We start from the raw sequence: 16,844 nt of genomic DNA on the forward strand, positions 1-16,844 counted from the left end.
CTAGTGTGAGAGAGAGGGGTGGGGTGGTCTAGTGTGAGAGAGAGGGGTGGCGTGGTGTAGCTAGCCAGTACTGTAGCGATTACTCACTGCAGCCTAACATTATACAGTGGGTACATTATGTCAACATTGTAGAGTAAGTTTTGCCTAACAAAAGCTAGAGGGGCTCCTTAATACTATGCATTCATTGGTCTGTTATGCATTTCCACTCAAGGAAACCGAAATGTAAATGGTCTGGTCTGTGTAGTGTACCCAATGTAATGACTACTCAATACTGCCTACTTTATACACTGGGTACATTGTGGAGTTAAGTTTTGCTTTAATGGCAGACTTTTGGAAATCATTCAAGAAAATGTGTAGGCTACACGTGCAGTATTTCAAATTATGCAACACATTGTACCAAAACTAAAAATCAGACAGCATTGTATGAAATCCATGTGTCCTGCTTTAAATTCCTACTTTTCTACGATGATGTAATACCCTAGTTCAGACGGTTTAGCTGACCACGTCATCAAAACGATGCTCGCACTTCAAAGGGGCAGAAGGTCGTACGTTGTGATTCTGAACAGTCAGATACCGTAGCTAGCAACAAATCACAAAAGGCTGCCATTGTAAGTGGCTTGTTCAGCTCGTTTGATCTTGTTCTTGACACCACGTCTTATTTTGACTGATGTCACGTCTATGCTAATATGGCAAAAAAATTGCTCTAATATGGCAGAAATTTGCTAATCAACAACCGGAACTATGTATTTGAGAGACAAGTGCAACTTAATTTATGTTTTAAATAAACATTGGATGATAACATGTAAACTGTTCAATCTAAGCTAACCTCGTCTGTTTTTGCCCCATAGTTTTACGCGCCTCAGTTTTGTTTCTAAACAACCCACCCGTCTATTGATGGTTTGCGCTAAGACTGTACTAGCTAGGTTTCCATACAAAACTTGCACTCGCAAATAGAGCGCAAGTATTATTGTGGACAAAAGAGCAAGATTATTTTAAATTGTCAAACAGCTGCCAAGCATAGATGATCATGTCACCATAATAAGACCCTCGATATGTATTGAAAAGAGCATCAAACGCATCACCGTGCACTTTCACCTCCCTGTGAAGTTCAAAACGTATTTCATATGTAACCTATAAACTGCATGGTTTCCCAAAGTCGTAGTGGTTGAACCACACAATATTTTCGCGTGATTCCAATTTACATCAATATATAATAATTTTCACCGCCATTTCTTGCATAATTCATTTTACAGACACAAAAAGATACCACCTTGTATACCGTATTTTGTTTTGTCTGAATTTGGAAATTTTACCGACAAATTTGCTGTTTCCATCAGGCCTGTTCTGTTTTTTTTATTTTTATAAAGGTTTGATGGAAACATGGTTCTAGATTGTTATGCTGATTAGACTAGGGTAATGCTGAGGGCACATAGTGGAGACAGACTAACATAGCGACATACATTAACCCGGTCAGAACATGCTGAGGCACCAGACTAGCAATCAGAACATGCATACCATAGTATAAGTACAGTCATGGGAGTCTCTATTTACATCTGAAAATGAAAGCCAGCCATCAGTAGCAAGTAGAGTACTCATTTCATTAAATCCTTTGATTTAAGAGAGCGAGGCAGATAATTTTGTTTTGTGTGTGTGTGTGTATATATTTAAAGTAATGACATGGTGAACTTGCTGTATTTACACATGGCTTTCTGGCATAGTTTGAAAATAGGGACCACATGAGGAAACAAACAAGAACATGACTGAACTCAAGTTTAGGGTTTTATACTTATTTTTATTTTGAACTTTGATACATTTCAGTTCCTCCTCCACAGGTAGACGCATGGAGGAGCCTGTCCAACAGTCACCCCCAACCTCTGACCTTTAACCTTATGCCAGGGTCAGACATGGTGACCCCTCATAGGCCCAGCAGCCCCTCCAAAATCAAGCAGCAACTCTGCCGTTTTGACCAATCCCGCCGTCCCTGTATGTTTCATGTAAAATCTCGTACATTTCTCTCCTTTTAAAAAATACAAAGTACCGTACTCTTATGTACAAATCAAAAGCAGTCCAACAAACACAAATGTATTGCTTCTTCCAACCTTGCAGCTCAGACACTAATCTGCAACCATTGACGCATTCTGCGCTTAATACACTGGTGCTACAAAAAGTTCTAACACAGGGATCAACATATCCCCATTCTCTTTATTTTGGGGGGTTTCCTCAACAACAAAAAGTTTTAAAAAAAGGAAGTTGAAGAAGGTGAATGTGACGCATGCTGGTAGTAAAGGACCAATCAGACGTCAGAATAGAAGATAAAACAGTTCTCTCCACAGGAGGCAATGAGCGCGCTCAGATGTTCCATCTCAAACTGGCTGTCATCTACAGAGGAGAGAGAGACAAAAGGAGAGAGAGAGGAGAGAGAGGAGGGAAGAGAGAGGAGGAGAGAGAGAAGGAGAGAGAGGAGAGAGAGAGGAGAGAGAGGAAAGAGAGAGAGGAGAAAGGAGGAGAAGAGAAAGAGGGAGAGAGAGAAAGAGAGAGAGAGAGGAGAGAGAGAAAGGAGGGAGAGAAAGGAGGAGAGAGGAGAGGAGAGGGGGGTGGGAAGAGGAGACATTAACAAATCTGTCATTACTTGTATCAGTCCACTAAGCCTAACCACAACCATAATGATGATTGACCGGGGCTTGCTCGCAGATGTCCATTTCAAAACTGGCTGTATCTACAGAGGGAGAGAGAGACAAAAGGAGAGAGAGAGGAGAGAGAGAGAGAGGAGAGAGGAGAGAGCGAAAGGAGGAGAGAGAAAGAGAGAGAGGAGAAAAGAGGAGAGAGAGAAGAGGAGAGAAGAGACGAGAAGAAGAGAGAGAGGAGAGAGAGAAAGGAGGAGGAGAAGGAGGAGAGAGAAAGGAGGGAGAGAGAGAAGAGAGAGGGTGGGGAAGGAGGAGACATTAACAAATCTGTCATTACTGTATCAGTCCACTAAGTCCTAACCACAAACCATAATGATGGTTGACCGGGGGGGGCATGACAGTGTTGTGTTCATCCTTCTTACAAATGTAGTGTTTTTGTCAACTCCAGACAGGCGAGACAACAAATCTCCCAGAGCAGACACACAATCACCTAACCCTTCTGTTTTCTGTTTGTCTGTCTGTCTGTGGAGAGAAAATCGGCATCTTTAATCTCCATCATCTTTAGCCTCACAGAGAGAGGGAGAGACGGACAGAAAGAGGGGTCCGGATGTGTCGCTCTCTCCACAAAACAGTCAGCGCGAATGCACCCAATAGCAGCAGCCCAAACTCAGACCACTCACCCTCAGACCACTCACCCTCAGACCACTCACCCTCAGACCACTCACCCTCAGACCACTCACCCTCAGACCACTCACCCTCTGCTGTTGAAACAACAAGCTCCATTTAACTGTTCATCTAGTATCTGTGCTGACCTGACCTCAACACGCTCAGATAACCAACCTGCTACTTAATGACACTGTCTGCAACTAGCCCACAGCTCAACATCATAGTAGTGTGTCGTTAGCTGTAAAACAAAACCGTGCCCTAGGACAACAGATAGCCAGGCAGCTGATACGTAGAGATATCTACAGTCAAGTACCAGATAAGATACACACTGATATAAACAGATATCTGCAGAGTTTTGGGTAGGACAACATTACAATGTTCTATGGGCAATTCCACAGACATGGAATTGCGCTGAGACTCAGATTTTTCACTTAAAATGTATGCCAAACCAAAAAGTTGAACAAACCAGAACATTTTACAAAAACACATTTACTGGAAGAACTGTGCAGATGCAACGTTTGGTAACAGAGTCCTGGTAAAAACATTTAGATATCTGCTCTGAATTAAGATTCAACAATGTCTGCAGAAATAAGTGCCAGCACTGCCATGATGACACTTTGAAAAAATTATGTATTTTGATTATTGAACTACAGTAAGTGATATGGATTTAAACCCGGTAACGGAATTGCAGTAACGGAATTACATCATGGATCCCTGATCTGTACTACACAATTATGGATATGAATGTCATTCTCTTCATGGTGATGTATCCTAAATAGGTACACAAAAGGTAGAAATATGCACTATCCTCCTTCGCATATCTGGGTATTATTCTACACACGGACACTTATTTTAAATGAGCTCTGCCCCCAAACAAGACCAAACCTGAACTATAGTACTTTTCTTTACCGTACTCTACTGTCCAGATTTGTGAACACAACTGTTCTTTGTGACTACTATAATTTCCCCATTGTAACCAATTCAAATGCAGAAATTCCATTTACTGATTTGGTAATGGAATTTCAAGTATTAAATCACTCAATAATAAATTGTGATATCTGTAAAAACATTAACTAATTGATAGGTCTACCTTCACTTGTTACTTCTCTGAACTGTCATTATCCTCCCTCATGAGGGAGAGAAATTGGAAAATACCTGGCAGATGTGGGTTTTTGGTAACGGAATTTCAAAGCACAAGGCAAAGTCTCAAACTTACAACAGGCAGAAAAAATTATCCAAAACGAAATAGAAGTGTTGATATTAGTTGACAAGAGGTCTTTACGTCAACATTGTGTTTAGAGGCATTTCTAATATCTTAAGACTTTAATGGTAGATGTTTTCTAAGACCCCTTATCCATCTGTTTTAGGATGGACAGTTTAAGACTAAATGTATATTTGCCTTAATTACTCAATGTTGGTGCTCATGGCCTAGTTTCACAGTACTGTCAAGGGGTTTTAAGACCTAGTAACGTTCCACACACACATAGACAGGAATAACAGAAGGTGATCATGTCTGACAGACAGATGGACAGACCAACAGGAATAACAGCAGGTGATCATGTCTGACAGACAGATGGACAGACCAACAGGAATAACAGCAGGTGATATTGTCTGACAGACAGATCAACAGGAATAAAAGCAGGTGATATTGTCTGACAGACAGATCAACAGGAATAACAGCAGGTGATATTGTCTGACAGACAGATCAACAGGAATAACAGCAGGTGATATTGTCTGACAGACAGATCAACAGGAATAACAGCAGGTGATAAGGCCTGTAAAAATGCTGCTCTGGTCTTCTACTCCCCCTCATCCACTTGTTAAAACACTAGGTTCCATGAAGACAAGGGAAGAACATAAAGCTAGGTGCATGTTAACATTATCATCTAGGTGGTTGAATGGACATAAAGCTAGGTACATGTCAACATTATCATCTAGGTGGTTGAATGGACATAAAGCTAGGTCATGTCAACATTATCATCTAGTGTTGAATGACATAAAGCTAGGTACATGTCAACATTATCACTAGGTGGTTGAATGGCATAAAGCTAGGTAACATGTCAACAATCTCAGGTGGTGAATGGACATAAAGCTAGGTACATTCAACATTATCATCTAGTGTGTGAATGCATAAAAGTAGGTACATGTCAACATTATCATCTAGTGTGAAGGACATAAAGCTAGTACATGTTAACATTATCATCTAGGTGGTTGAATGGACATAAAGCTAGGTGCATGTCAACATTATCATCTAGGTGGTTGAATGGACATAAAGGTAGGTGCATGTTAACATTATCATCTAGGTGGTTGAATGGACATAAAGGTAGGGTAGAGCTAGCAGGTTATACCAGTGTGTACCTACCATGTCCCCTTTGGCCTCCGCTGTGTGTGTACATGTTCATATGCATGTTTGTCAGTGTGCACATCTGTACAGAATGTGTGTGTGTGTGTGTACACAGTACGCATGTCTAGTGTGTGCATATTCCTACCTCCCAGGTCCTTCTCCTCCTCCTCCAGCTCCTCTTTAAGTTCCTGTAGTTTGCCCAGAGGGTGCAGAGCGGGCACCGTCACCCCAGGGATCTGGGGCAGGCAGCATGGAGGGGTACGGGCAATGGGAGAGTTCCGACAGTCCAGGAGGAACTTCCTGTCGTAGATGATGCGTGTTCCTGTCGGAGGGTCGGAGGGGGGGGTTAGCTTGGTGGTGCAGACTCTGGGGCCTTTCAGAACACACACACACACACACACACACACTTAGATCATGTGACACTTAAATAAAGTCCACTTGTCTGCAATCTAACTAATTATGTGACTTCTGAAGGTAATTGGCTGCACCAGATCTTATTTAGGGGCTTCATAGCAAAGGGGGTGAATACATATGCACGCACCACTTTTACATTTTGAATAAAAATAATAATTTTTAAACAAGTATTTTTTTTCACTTCACCAAATTGGACTATTTTGTGTATGTCCATTACATGAAATCCAAATAAACATTTATTTAAATGACAGGTTGTAGTGCAACAAAATAGGAAAAAAGGCTAAGGGGGGTGAAAACATTTGCAAAGCACTGTAGGTCCTGGATGTCAGGAAGCTTGGCCTCAGCGATGTACTGAGCCGTATGCACTACCCTCCGTAACAACCGGTCGGTGCATGCTCTTGAAGGTGCAGCTGTAGAACTTTTTAAAGATCTGGGGTCCCATGGAAAAGATTTGGCGTCTCCTGAGGGGGAAAAGGTATGTCGTGCCCTCTTCACAGCTGTCTTGGTGTGTTTGGACCATGATAGTTCGTTGGTGATGCGGACACGCTCCATTACAGCCCCTCAATGTTACTGGGGGCTTGTCCGGCCCTCCTTTTCCTAGTGTCCACGATCAGCTCCTTTGTCTTGCTTAGATTGCGGGAGAGGTTGTTGTCCTGGCACCACATTGCCAGGTCTCCGACCTCCTCCCTGTAGGCTGTCTCATCGTTGTCAGTGATCAGGCCTACATCACTGTTGTGTCGTCAGCAAACTTAATGGTGTTGGAGTCGTGCTTGGCCACGCAGTCGTGGGTGAACAGGGAGTACAGGAGGAGACTAAGCATGCATCCCTGAGGGGCCCCTGTGTTGAGGATCAGCGGGGCAGATGTGTTGTTGCCTACCCTTACCACCTGGGGGCGGCCCGTCAGGAAGTCTAGGATCCAGTTGCAGAGGGAGGTGTTTAGTCCAAGGGTCCTTAGCTTAGTGATGAGCTTTGTGGGTACTATGGTGTTGAACGTTGTAGTCAATGAACAGCATTCTCACATAGGTGTTCCTCTTGTCCAGGTGGGAAAGGGCAGTGTGGAGTGCAATAGAGATTGCATCATCTGTGGAGCTGTTGGGGTGGTATGCGAATTGGAGTGGGTCTAGCATTTCAGGCATGATGTTGATGTGAGACATGACCAGCCTTACAAAGCACTTCATGGCTACCGATGTGAGTGCTACGGGGCGGTAATCAATTTGGCATGTTACCTTTGCTTTCTTGGGCACAGGGACTATGGTAGTCTGTTTGAAACATGTAGGTATTACAAACTCAGACAGGGACATGTTGAAAATGTCAGGGAAGACAGTTGGTCTGCACATGCTCTGAGTACACGTCCTGGTAATTCATCTGGCCCTGTGGCTTTGTGAATGTTGACCTGTTTAAAAAGGTATTGCTCACGTCGGCTAGTGAGAGCATGATCACAGTCGGCCGGAACAGCTGGTGCTCTCATGCATGCTTCAGTGTTGCTTGCCTCGAAGCGAGCATAAAAAAGGCATTTAGCGCATCTGGCAGGCTCAAAATAGTTTGCAAGCCCTGCCACATCCGACGAGCATCAGAGCCGGTGTAGTAGGATTCAATCTTAGTCCTGTATTGACGCTTTGCCTGTGAAGGTTCATCGGAGGGCATAGCGGGATTTCTTATAAGCATCCGGATTAGTGTCCCGCTCCTTGAAAGCGGCATCTCTACCCTTTAGCTCGGGTGTGGATGTTGCCTGTAATCCATGGCTTCTGGTTTGGATATGTACGTACGGTCACTGTGGGGATGACGTCGTCGATGCACTTATTGATGAAGCCAATGACTGAGGTGGTATACTCCTCAATGCCATTGGATAAATCCCAGAACATATTCCAGTCTTTGCTAGCAAAAACAGTCCTGCAGCGTAGCATCCACATCACCTGACCACTTCCGTTTTTGCTTGTAATCAGAAGGATAGAATTATGGTCAGATTTGCCAAATGGAGGGCGAGGGAGAGCTTTGTATGCATCGCTGTGTGTGGAGTAACGGTGGTCAATAGTTTTTTTCTCCTCTGGTTGCATGTGACATGCTGGTAGAAATGAGGTAAAACGGATTTAAGTTTGCCTGCATTAAAGTCCCCGGCCACTAGGACCACCGCTTCTGGATGAGCATTTTCTTGTTTTCTTATGGCCCTATACAGCTCCTTGAGTGTGGTCATAGTTCCTGCATCAGTTTGTGGTGGTAAATAGATGGCTACGAATAATATAGATGAGAACTCTTGGTAGATAGTGTGGTCTACAGCTTATCATGAGGTATTCTACTTCAGGCGGGCAATACCTTGAGACTTCTTTAATATTACACATTGCACACCAGCAGTTATTGACACACCCTCGCCCCTCGTCTTACCAGACGTAGCTGCTCTGTCCTGCTGATGCGCGGGGAAGCCAGCCAGCTCTATATTATCCATATCGTCGTTCAGCCACGTATCAGTGAAACACAAGATGTTACAGTTTTTTTATGACGCGTTGGTAGGATAGTCTTAATCGTAAATCTTCCAGTTTGTTTTCCAATGATTGTATTATTGGCCAACGTGCAGAGGTTAGTGGTGGTTTACCTACTCGTCAACGAATTCTTACAAGGCACCCGCCCTCCTTCACCTTTTCTCCAAACAGATGACGCCGATTTGAGACTTGGCTCGACAAAGCAATATATCCTTCGCGGCAGACTCATTAAAGAAAAAATCTTTGTCCAGTTCGAGGGGAGTAATAGCTGTTCTGATGTCCAGAAGCTCTTTTCGGTCGTAAGAGACAGTAGCAGCAACATTATGTACAAAATGAGTAACGGTTGAAGTCGGAAGTTTACATACACTTAGGTTTGAGTTAAAACTTGTTTGTCAACCACTTCACAAATGTCTTGTTGATAAACTATAGTTAAGGCAAGTCAGTTAGAACATGTACTTTGCGCATGACAAGTAATTTTTCCAACAATTGTTTACAGACCGTAACCCTATTTCACTGTATCACAATTCCAGTGGGTCAGAAGTTTACATACACTAAGTTGACTGTGCCTTTAAACAGCTTGGAAAATTCCAGAAAATTGTCATGGCTTTAGAAGCTTCTGATAGGCTAATTGACATCAATTGAGTCAATTGGAGGTGTACCTGTATTTGAAGGCCTACCTTCAAACTCAGTGCCTCTTTGCTTGACATCATGGGAAAATCAAAAGAAATCAGCCAAGACCTCAGAAACCAAAAATTGTAGACATCCACAAGTCTGATTCATCCTTGGGAGCAATTTCCAAACGCCTTAAGGTACCACGTTCATCTGTACAAACAATAGTAAGCAAGTATAAACACCATGGGACCACGCAGCTGTCATACCGCTCAGGAAGGAGACGCGTTCTGCCTCCTAGAGATGAACGTACTTTGGTGCGAAAAGTGCAAATCAATCCCAGAACAACAGCAAAGGACCTTGTGAAGATGCTGGAGGAAACAGGTACAAAAGTATCTATATCCACAGTAAAACGAGTCCTATATCGACATAACATGAAAGGCCGCTCAGCAAGGAAGAAGCCACTGCGCCAAAACCGCCATAAAAAGCCAGACTACGGTCTGCAACTGCACATGGGGACAAAGATCATTCATTTTGGAGAAATGTCCTCTGGTCTGAGGAGGATGGCATCATCATGGGGGTGGAAGCATCATGTGGGGGTGCTTTGCTGCAGGAGGGACTGGTGCACTTCACAAAATAGATGGCGACATGAGGTAGGAAAACTTTGTAGATATATTGAAGCATCATCTCAAGACATCAGTCAGGAAGTTAAAGCTTGGTCGCAAATGAGTCTTTCAAATGGACAATGACACCAAGCATACTTCCAAAGTTGTGGCAAAATGGCTTAAGGACAACAAAGTCAAGGTATTGGAGTGGCCATCACAAAGCCCTGATCTCAATCCTATAGAAAATTTGTGGGCAGAACTGAAAAAGCGTGTGCGATCAAGGAGGCCTACAAACCTGACTCAGTTACACCAGCTCTGTCAGGAGGAATGGGTCACAATTCACGCAACTTATTGTGGGAAGCTTGTGGAAGGCAACCCGAAACGTTTGACCCAAGTTAAACAATTTTAAGTAAATGCTACCAAATACTAATTGAGTGCATGTAAACGTCTGACCCACTGGGAATGTGATGAAAGAAATAAAAGCCTACTATTATTCTGACATTTCACATTCTTAAAATAAAGTGGTGATCCTAACTGACCTAAGACAGGGAATTTTTTACTAGGATTAAATGTCAGGAATTGTGAAAAACTGAGTTTAAATGTATTTGGCTAAGGTGCATGTAAACTTCCGACTTCAACTGTAAAAACAATGCGGAATAAAAAATAAATAGCACAGTTGGTTAGCAGTGTGTAAAACGTCAGTCATCCCCTCCAGCGCCATTATAGTCAGGCCCTATTGGTCAGGTGCATGCGATCCATAAATCAGTCGCATAAAGAAAGCACGGGTTGAGGGAATGGTTTTCCTAAACAAATGAGGGATTTTGGCAAAATTTTCAGCAACACGGACAGCGCGATAAACACTGTTCTGTTGATGATGTGGTGGTCGCTGTAGCAGGGTAAGAGAGACAGACAACGGGTCCTAGTCACAGTCAGTCGCTGTCAATTTGTTTTTTAACACAGCACAGCAAGTCTGAGGCTCAGTGCATATAGTTGATATGATTAAAACACAGGATGTGTCAATATATGTAAAAAAAAGAATGTTGACCAATCGATTGGTCTGAAGAACAGACAACATTCGGTCGACCAGTATTTATATTTTAGTCAGGGACATCCCTAAAATTGACTCATGTACCATAACATCTGTTGGAGAGATTAGTTATAAACTCAAGCACATTATTCAGTGTACAAAAATGTAGGATTTAGTTCCTGATTTATCCAATATGCTCCTTGAAAACCAGCCATGAATCTTTTGATGTCAAAACTGCACAAATACAAGAGTGCATCTGGAAGAAACTGGGACTGCACCCCTCCCTGGCCTTAGGGTCAGGGCTGTTGGATGCATACCAAACACACACACGGTTTTCAGCCCAAGGAGGAGATGGAGGAGGAGGGAGGGGAGAAGAGGGGTCATCAGTTGGCCATTGTGAGTCAGGGAAGAGAGGAACACAGGAGGATACAGAGGAGAGGAGAAAGGAGAGGTTGTGGGTTGGCAGTAGTAAGACAGTTCTAGGAAAGTGGAGAACATAAACAAGTTCTCCTAGAATCAGGAAGTGGTGACAGGAGGCAGACCAGAAACATATGTGGTCACCACCAAACACACAGAGCTCTCCGTGTCGCCTGCACCAGGCGCTCTGTGTAGCACTATGTAGTACGCTACAGAGCTGTACTGTAGTCACCAGCAGAGTTTTCCTTACATTATGTTTGCTTAGGTGGGTTGACGAGGCCTCCTGTGGTGATACCACATTCCTGAGGTTGCCTGGTTGAGTGGAGGTTATGTCATCTCCTCCGCAACAGGCCTAGACTATTAGGAATACAGTATGTAAAAGGAAACTTGACTTGCCACTCCATACAAAGTTTGTCTGCATGTTTCACTTTGCATGTCTACAGTAGAGACTGTTTGGTAAACAACTAGGCTCTGACAGGTTGCTGACAGACTGATGTCATCCCTTAATTGCAACAGAACATTGATAAACAGCCGTTATAGATATTATATCATACTGAATATCATGCTGATGAACTGAAGTTTCACCTGAACCACCGTGTACCGATCATAGATAAAAAGCTCATTAGCATTTATCATAGATAAAAAGCTCAATAAAAATTTGATAAACAGTCATTAGATATGAATCATCCAATGTTGTGGTGTCTACTAGTGAATTCTGCCCTGGACAGGGTTACACGGAGAGGACGGGGAGTGCTGCCGTGCAGTACTGAGTATTAGCAGTGGTGTAAAGTACTTAAGTAGTACTTTAAAGTATTTTTACTAAAGTAATTTTTTTGTTGGTATCTGTACTTTACTTTTTATATTTTAGTTCACTACATTCCTAAAAACAATGATGTACTTTTTACTCCATACATTTTCTCTGACACCCAAAAGTTACATTTTGAATGCTTAGTAGGACAGGAAAAATAGTCAAATTCACACACTTATCAAGAGAACGTCCCTGGCCATCCCTACTGCCTCTGATCTGGCAGACTCACTACAAATCAAATGAATGTTTTATTTGTAAATTATGGCTGAGTGTTGAAGTGTGCTTGCCCCTGGCCATCTGAGGGTGCTCGACCGTTTTGAGTCTGCGAGGAGAACGAGAGAGCTTTACCTGTGCGAGAGGGTGTGGGGAGTTTGAGGGAGGAACCATTAGAGGGAGGGGATGTGAGAGAAGGTGGAGAGCGCCGAGCCAGGGTGGCATGAGGGGATGGGATGGAGGACTTGGTGGTGTGGGGGGAGGAAGAGGAGGAGTTGGAGGAGGAGGAAAGGTTAATAGGGTTAGTAGCATCTGAGTTTGGAGCAGACTGGGAGGTGCTGCCTTTACCAGAGCTAGGATAAAAAGCTGGGATTTTAGAGGCAGGTACAGTAGGGGGAAGTAGTTTTACGACTCCCCCCCCCGCTCTTTTAGCGCTTCCGTTAGCCTGCAAACAGAGATGCCTGACCAAAGACTGGTTATCAAAAATGGAACGGGTGATTTAAGGTAACAAATGCAAAACAACATTGACTTCAGATGGCCAGGGGCCAAATTGTGCTGTCTGGTTTTCTTAATATAAGGAACATGAAATTATTTACACTTTTCAATACTTAAGTACATTTACTTTTGATACTTAAGTATATTTAAAACCAAATACTTTTACTCAAGTATTTTACTGGCTGACTTTCACTTTGACTCAAGTCATTTTCTATAAAGGCATCTTTACTTTAGAATGACAATTGGGTACTTTTTCCACCACTGAGTATGAGTACAGCACGCTGGAGTCACAACTGATACAGTGCAGAACAGTTACATTTCCACACACACTATGCAACCTCTGCCAGTTGAGCACCCTGTCCTGAACAAAAGGGGAGCGGAGTGTGTGTGTGTGTACATTGGGGCAGGAATTCAGGCAGAAGCTATGCAGAGAGAGCAGGACAGCCAGCAGCTAAACTATAGTGCCCTAGCCCTGAGTTATGCAGCTAAGTCCAGCTCTGTGGCCAATCTCTCGGTTCACATGAAACCTAGCCCATCCCATGTAATGCTACGCTCTGTCAGTGGCAATGGGATAAGACCCACCCACGCTCCCCTCATCACATTACAGCAGGGAGAGATTGGCCGGGGGACCGGAGCAGTCTCGCCACACCATGTGTATGCTTGGTGTGCTCACATCAGCAGTTAGTTGTGGAAAATTAACTTCTGGTTATAGAAGCATCACGTAAAACTGCTCTAGACCATCTCTTTTATTTATTTAACTAGGCAAGTCAGTTAAGAACAAATTCTTATTTACAATGACGGCCTACCACGGCCAAAACCGGACGACGCTGGGCCAATTGTGCGCCGCCCTATGGGACTCCCAATCATGGCCGGTTGTGATACAGCCTGGAATCAAACCAGGGTCTGTAGTAACGCCTCTGGCACTGAGATGCAGTGCCTTAGACCGCTGCGACAGTAGAGAGCACCTGTTGTAAGGTATCAATGAAGAATCACCATAAGCACTGTAATGACAGTAACAGAGCTGTTATAGCCATGTTAAAACTACTCCTTAAAGCTCATAACTAATGTGTTCTGGTCTGGCCATGCCATCCACGACGCAAAAGTAACATGAAGGAAACCACACTGCTTTCTGCTCTCAGCCAAATCACACATTCCACCACTCCCTCCCACGTGTCCTCACTTCAACAATTCTTAGAAAGGCCTCTCGGTGCACTCCATTTATGCTTCCCAATCCCTCCCTCCTTTTCTCCCCCTCTCACACTTTACTCTCTCTCAAATTCAAAGGGCTTTATTGTCATGGGAAACATGTTCACATTGCCAAAGCAAGTGAAATAGATAAAAGTTAAACAAAAAATGAACAGTAAACTACACTCAGTAAACAAAAGTTCCAAAGGAATTGAGACATTACAAACGTCATTATGTCTACATACAGTGATGTAACGATGTGCAAATAGTTTAAGTACAAAAGGGAAAATAAATAAACATATATATGGGTTGTATATACAATGGTGTTTGCTCTTCACTGGTTGCCCTTTTCTTGTGGCAACAGGTCACAAATCTTGCTGCTGTGATTGGACACTGGTATTTCACCCAATAGAGACGGAAATTGTGGGCAGTGTGCACATAGCCTGTCTTCCCTTGAGAGCCATGTCTGCCTACAGCAGCCTCTTTCAATAGCAAGGCTATGCTCACCAAGTCTGTACATAGTCAAAGCTCTCCTTAATTTCTGGTCAGTCAGTGGTCAGGTATTCTGCAATGCTGTACTCTGTTAAGGGACAAATAACATTCTAGTTTGAAAAAAAAAAAAAAAAAACTAAGCAATGTGTCAAGTAATAAGATTTTTGTCTTCTCATGATTTGGTCGGGTCTAATTGTGTTGCTGTCCTGGGGCTCTGTGGGGTGTGTTTGTGTTTGTGAACAGAGCCCCAGGACCAGCTTGCTTTGGGGACTTTTCTCCAGGTTCAACTATCTGTAGGTGATGGCTTTGTTATGGAAGGTTTGGGAATTGCTTCCTTTTGGGTGTTTGTAGAATTTAACAGCTCTTTTCTGTATTTTTCCGTCACTCCCTCTCTCTCCACTTGGCTAGAACAGAATGTTCCAACAGTATTCCTGAAATGCACCAGGGAAGCTGTGGTGGCGCCTAGAGGGTGTCTCCCTCTCTCCTCCCCAATCATCACCCTGAATCTGGCCCGCCCACCAATAGGTCATAGGTTAAGAGGAGCTTGTTGTCCACCAATCGGCTTTTCCGCTCAAGAATGTTGTGCCAAATTTGACAACCATAACTCCCATCACTATGGCTACTTAGCTTACATAATGTGGCATGTTTTCCATATTATGAGATCTGATATATAGCAGATCTCAACTGACAAAACATAGCTGAAAGCTAAAACTACATTTCGCCCCAGCAAAGTTAATTGGCAATTGGTTCCCAACATAGCACTTTACATGAGCTGTTTTGAATGTGAATTTCCGCAGCCAGTTCTCTCAGCGAGTTTACACAGGTCTGAACAATGTAGTAAACAGACAGTACCGAATCCCACCTTCATACTGCTCTGCACAGACTGCACGTAAACAGCAGCCAGTTTAACACGTGAGCCCAGTTTTTTTCCACATCACTTAAATCATTTGCGTCTATCAATAAGAATATTGCCGTAACATTACGGGAAGAGTGAGGTCCCATATTTAAAAGACTGGACGCAATAATATAAACACATTTTTTAAAGATGCATTGAATGAAGTTTCAGTTAAAATATCACATACCATACGCTATTTCCAACAAACACAGTACGCTGCAAGTCAAACAGACAGGTAACTAACCTAGTTTTAGCCAGCTAACTAACGAGCACGTGTCACTCATTTGCGCATGTATTATATCCGACCAAATAAACTGGAGTCACAAGACAGTGAGGGTTAAGTAACGTTGAGAGGTTGCAAGATTAGGGGAAGTAAATGTACGTTTCAATACAGTTATAATTAACGTGAACGTGTTATTTCCTTGGACAACCATCGTCAAGTACCTAGCTAGTTTAGTTCACCTTTTCCTACAATATAAACGTTAGTTTTCTATCTAAAAAAAAGTATCTGGCTAACCTTAGAAAAACTACCACTGGTACAAAACGTGTTGCGCGTGCTGCATGGTTGATCATAAACATCCGGGCCAGGTGCTCTTACCTCCGGGCGTTGTGGAGAAGAGAGTACCCCCGGGAGTCTGACTATAGCAGTCGGGGAGCTGAGACCAGTCTTTCAGGGTGAGAACCCGGGTAGGGATAGGGCAACTCTTCGCCTCCTGAGCGTTGGTCGTCATCCTGGGTTTATTTGGGTTCTTCTGATCAACCGCAGACAGATGCTTAGTGTGAAGATCGGTTGATCTTGCAAATTGGATTGTTTATCAAACAAGTAATTTGCTAACAAGATAAACAACAACAAAACCTTAGATACAGTAGCTCGTTTTAGCTAACAAATTAAAACAGCCGGAATCGACTGCAGAGCTGTTCAGGGCGGACGGTTTTGTTGCCAGATAAGTATAGCTGTCAGCTCAGCAACAACCGTAGCTTGAGAGAACGAACTGGCTATTGAACATGTTAGCGTGCATTTAACAACTATCAGGGTGCCTCTGGTCATGTGACGTGTTGTGATCGCTACAGCCATACATTATACATACAAAGGCAACAGCCGAACCTGATCTCCACGAAGAAGGGCGACTGGTTGGTCAATCAAATATTAGCTCCGCCTGTGAAGGGTGGAGCTGTCCACAACGGAGTGACATGTTGATTTCGATCCGGAAGTAATCTAGTGGATCTAATCTGAAGCGATGGTGTAGAACAGAAAGCAACACTGACCAGAAACAAGTCCCAACTTGTTTTACTTGACAACAATGGCAAAGCAAATACATTATTCAGCAGAAACAACCCCAAGACTCCAAATACAATAAATTCCATCAAAAAAGAGAATAAACTGATCTACATAAATTCACCACATTCTGATAATGTACCTAACTGACTATGACTGAACACAGCCAATGAAGTTATGACATCACTAAATGGATTCGTCTGTGTAGTGATACCACTCTGAACAACATATTTACATGTACATGTGATGTGTACACAGGCTAGATGTATTATACATTCATGGCTGCACAATAAACGTATC

At 43.1% G+C, this 16,844-nt stretch overlaps 1 protein-coding gene across 1 annotated transcript; it reads right to left on the reverse strand.

Annotated features, from left to right (window-relative positions):
* Window positions 1–1,771: 1,771 nt before the first annotated feature.
* On the reverse strand, window positions 1,772–16,333 carry LOC111965983 (eukaryotic translation initiation factor 4E-binding protein 3-like). The gene is made up of 3 exons (XM_023990425.2): window positions 15,867–16,333; window positions 5,780–5,956; window positions 1,772–2,379 (listed from the first exon to the last, which is right to left on the reverse strand). The coding sequence occupies exons 1-3, from the start codon at window positions 15,997–15,999 to the stop codon at window positions 2,294–2,296; spliced, it is 396 nt and encodes a 131-aa protein (XP_023846193.1). The 5' UTR covers window positions 16,000–16,333; the 3' UTR covers window positions 1,772–2,293.
* Between the last annotated feature and the right edge of the window lie 511 nt (window positions 16,334–16,844).

Source organism: Salvelinus sp. IW2-2015, linkage group LG6.2 (genome assembly GCF_002910315.2).
Source record: "Salvelinus sp. IW2-2015 linkage group LG6.2, ASM291031v2, whole genome shotgun sequence".
Taxonomy (NCBI): Eukaryota; Metazoa; Chordata; class Actinopteri; order Salmoniformes; family Salmonidae; genus Salvelinus; species Salvelinus sp. IW2-2015.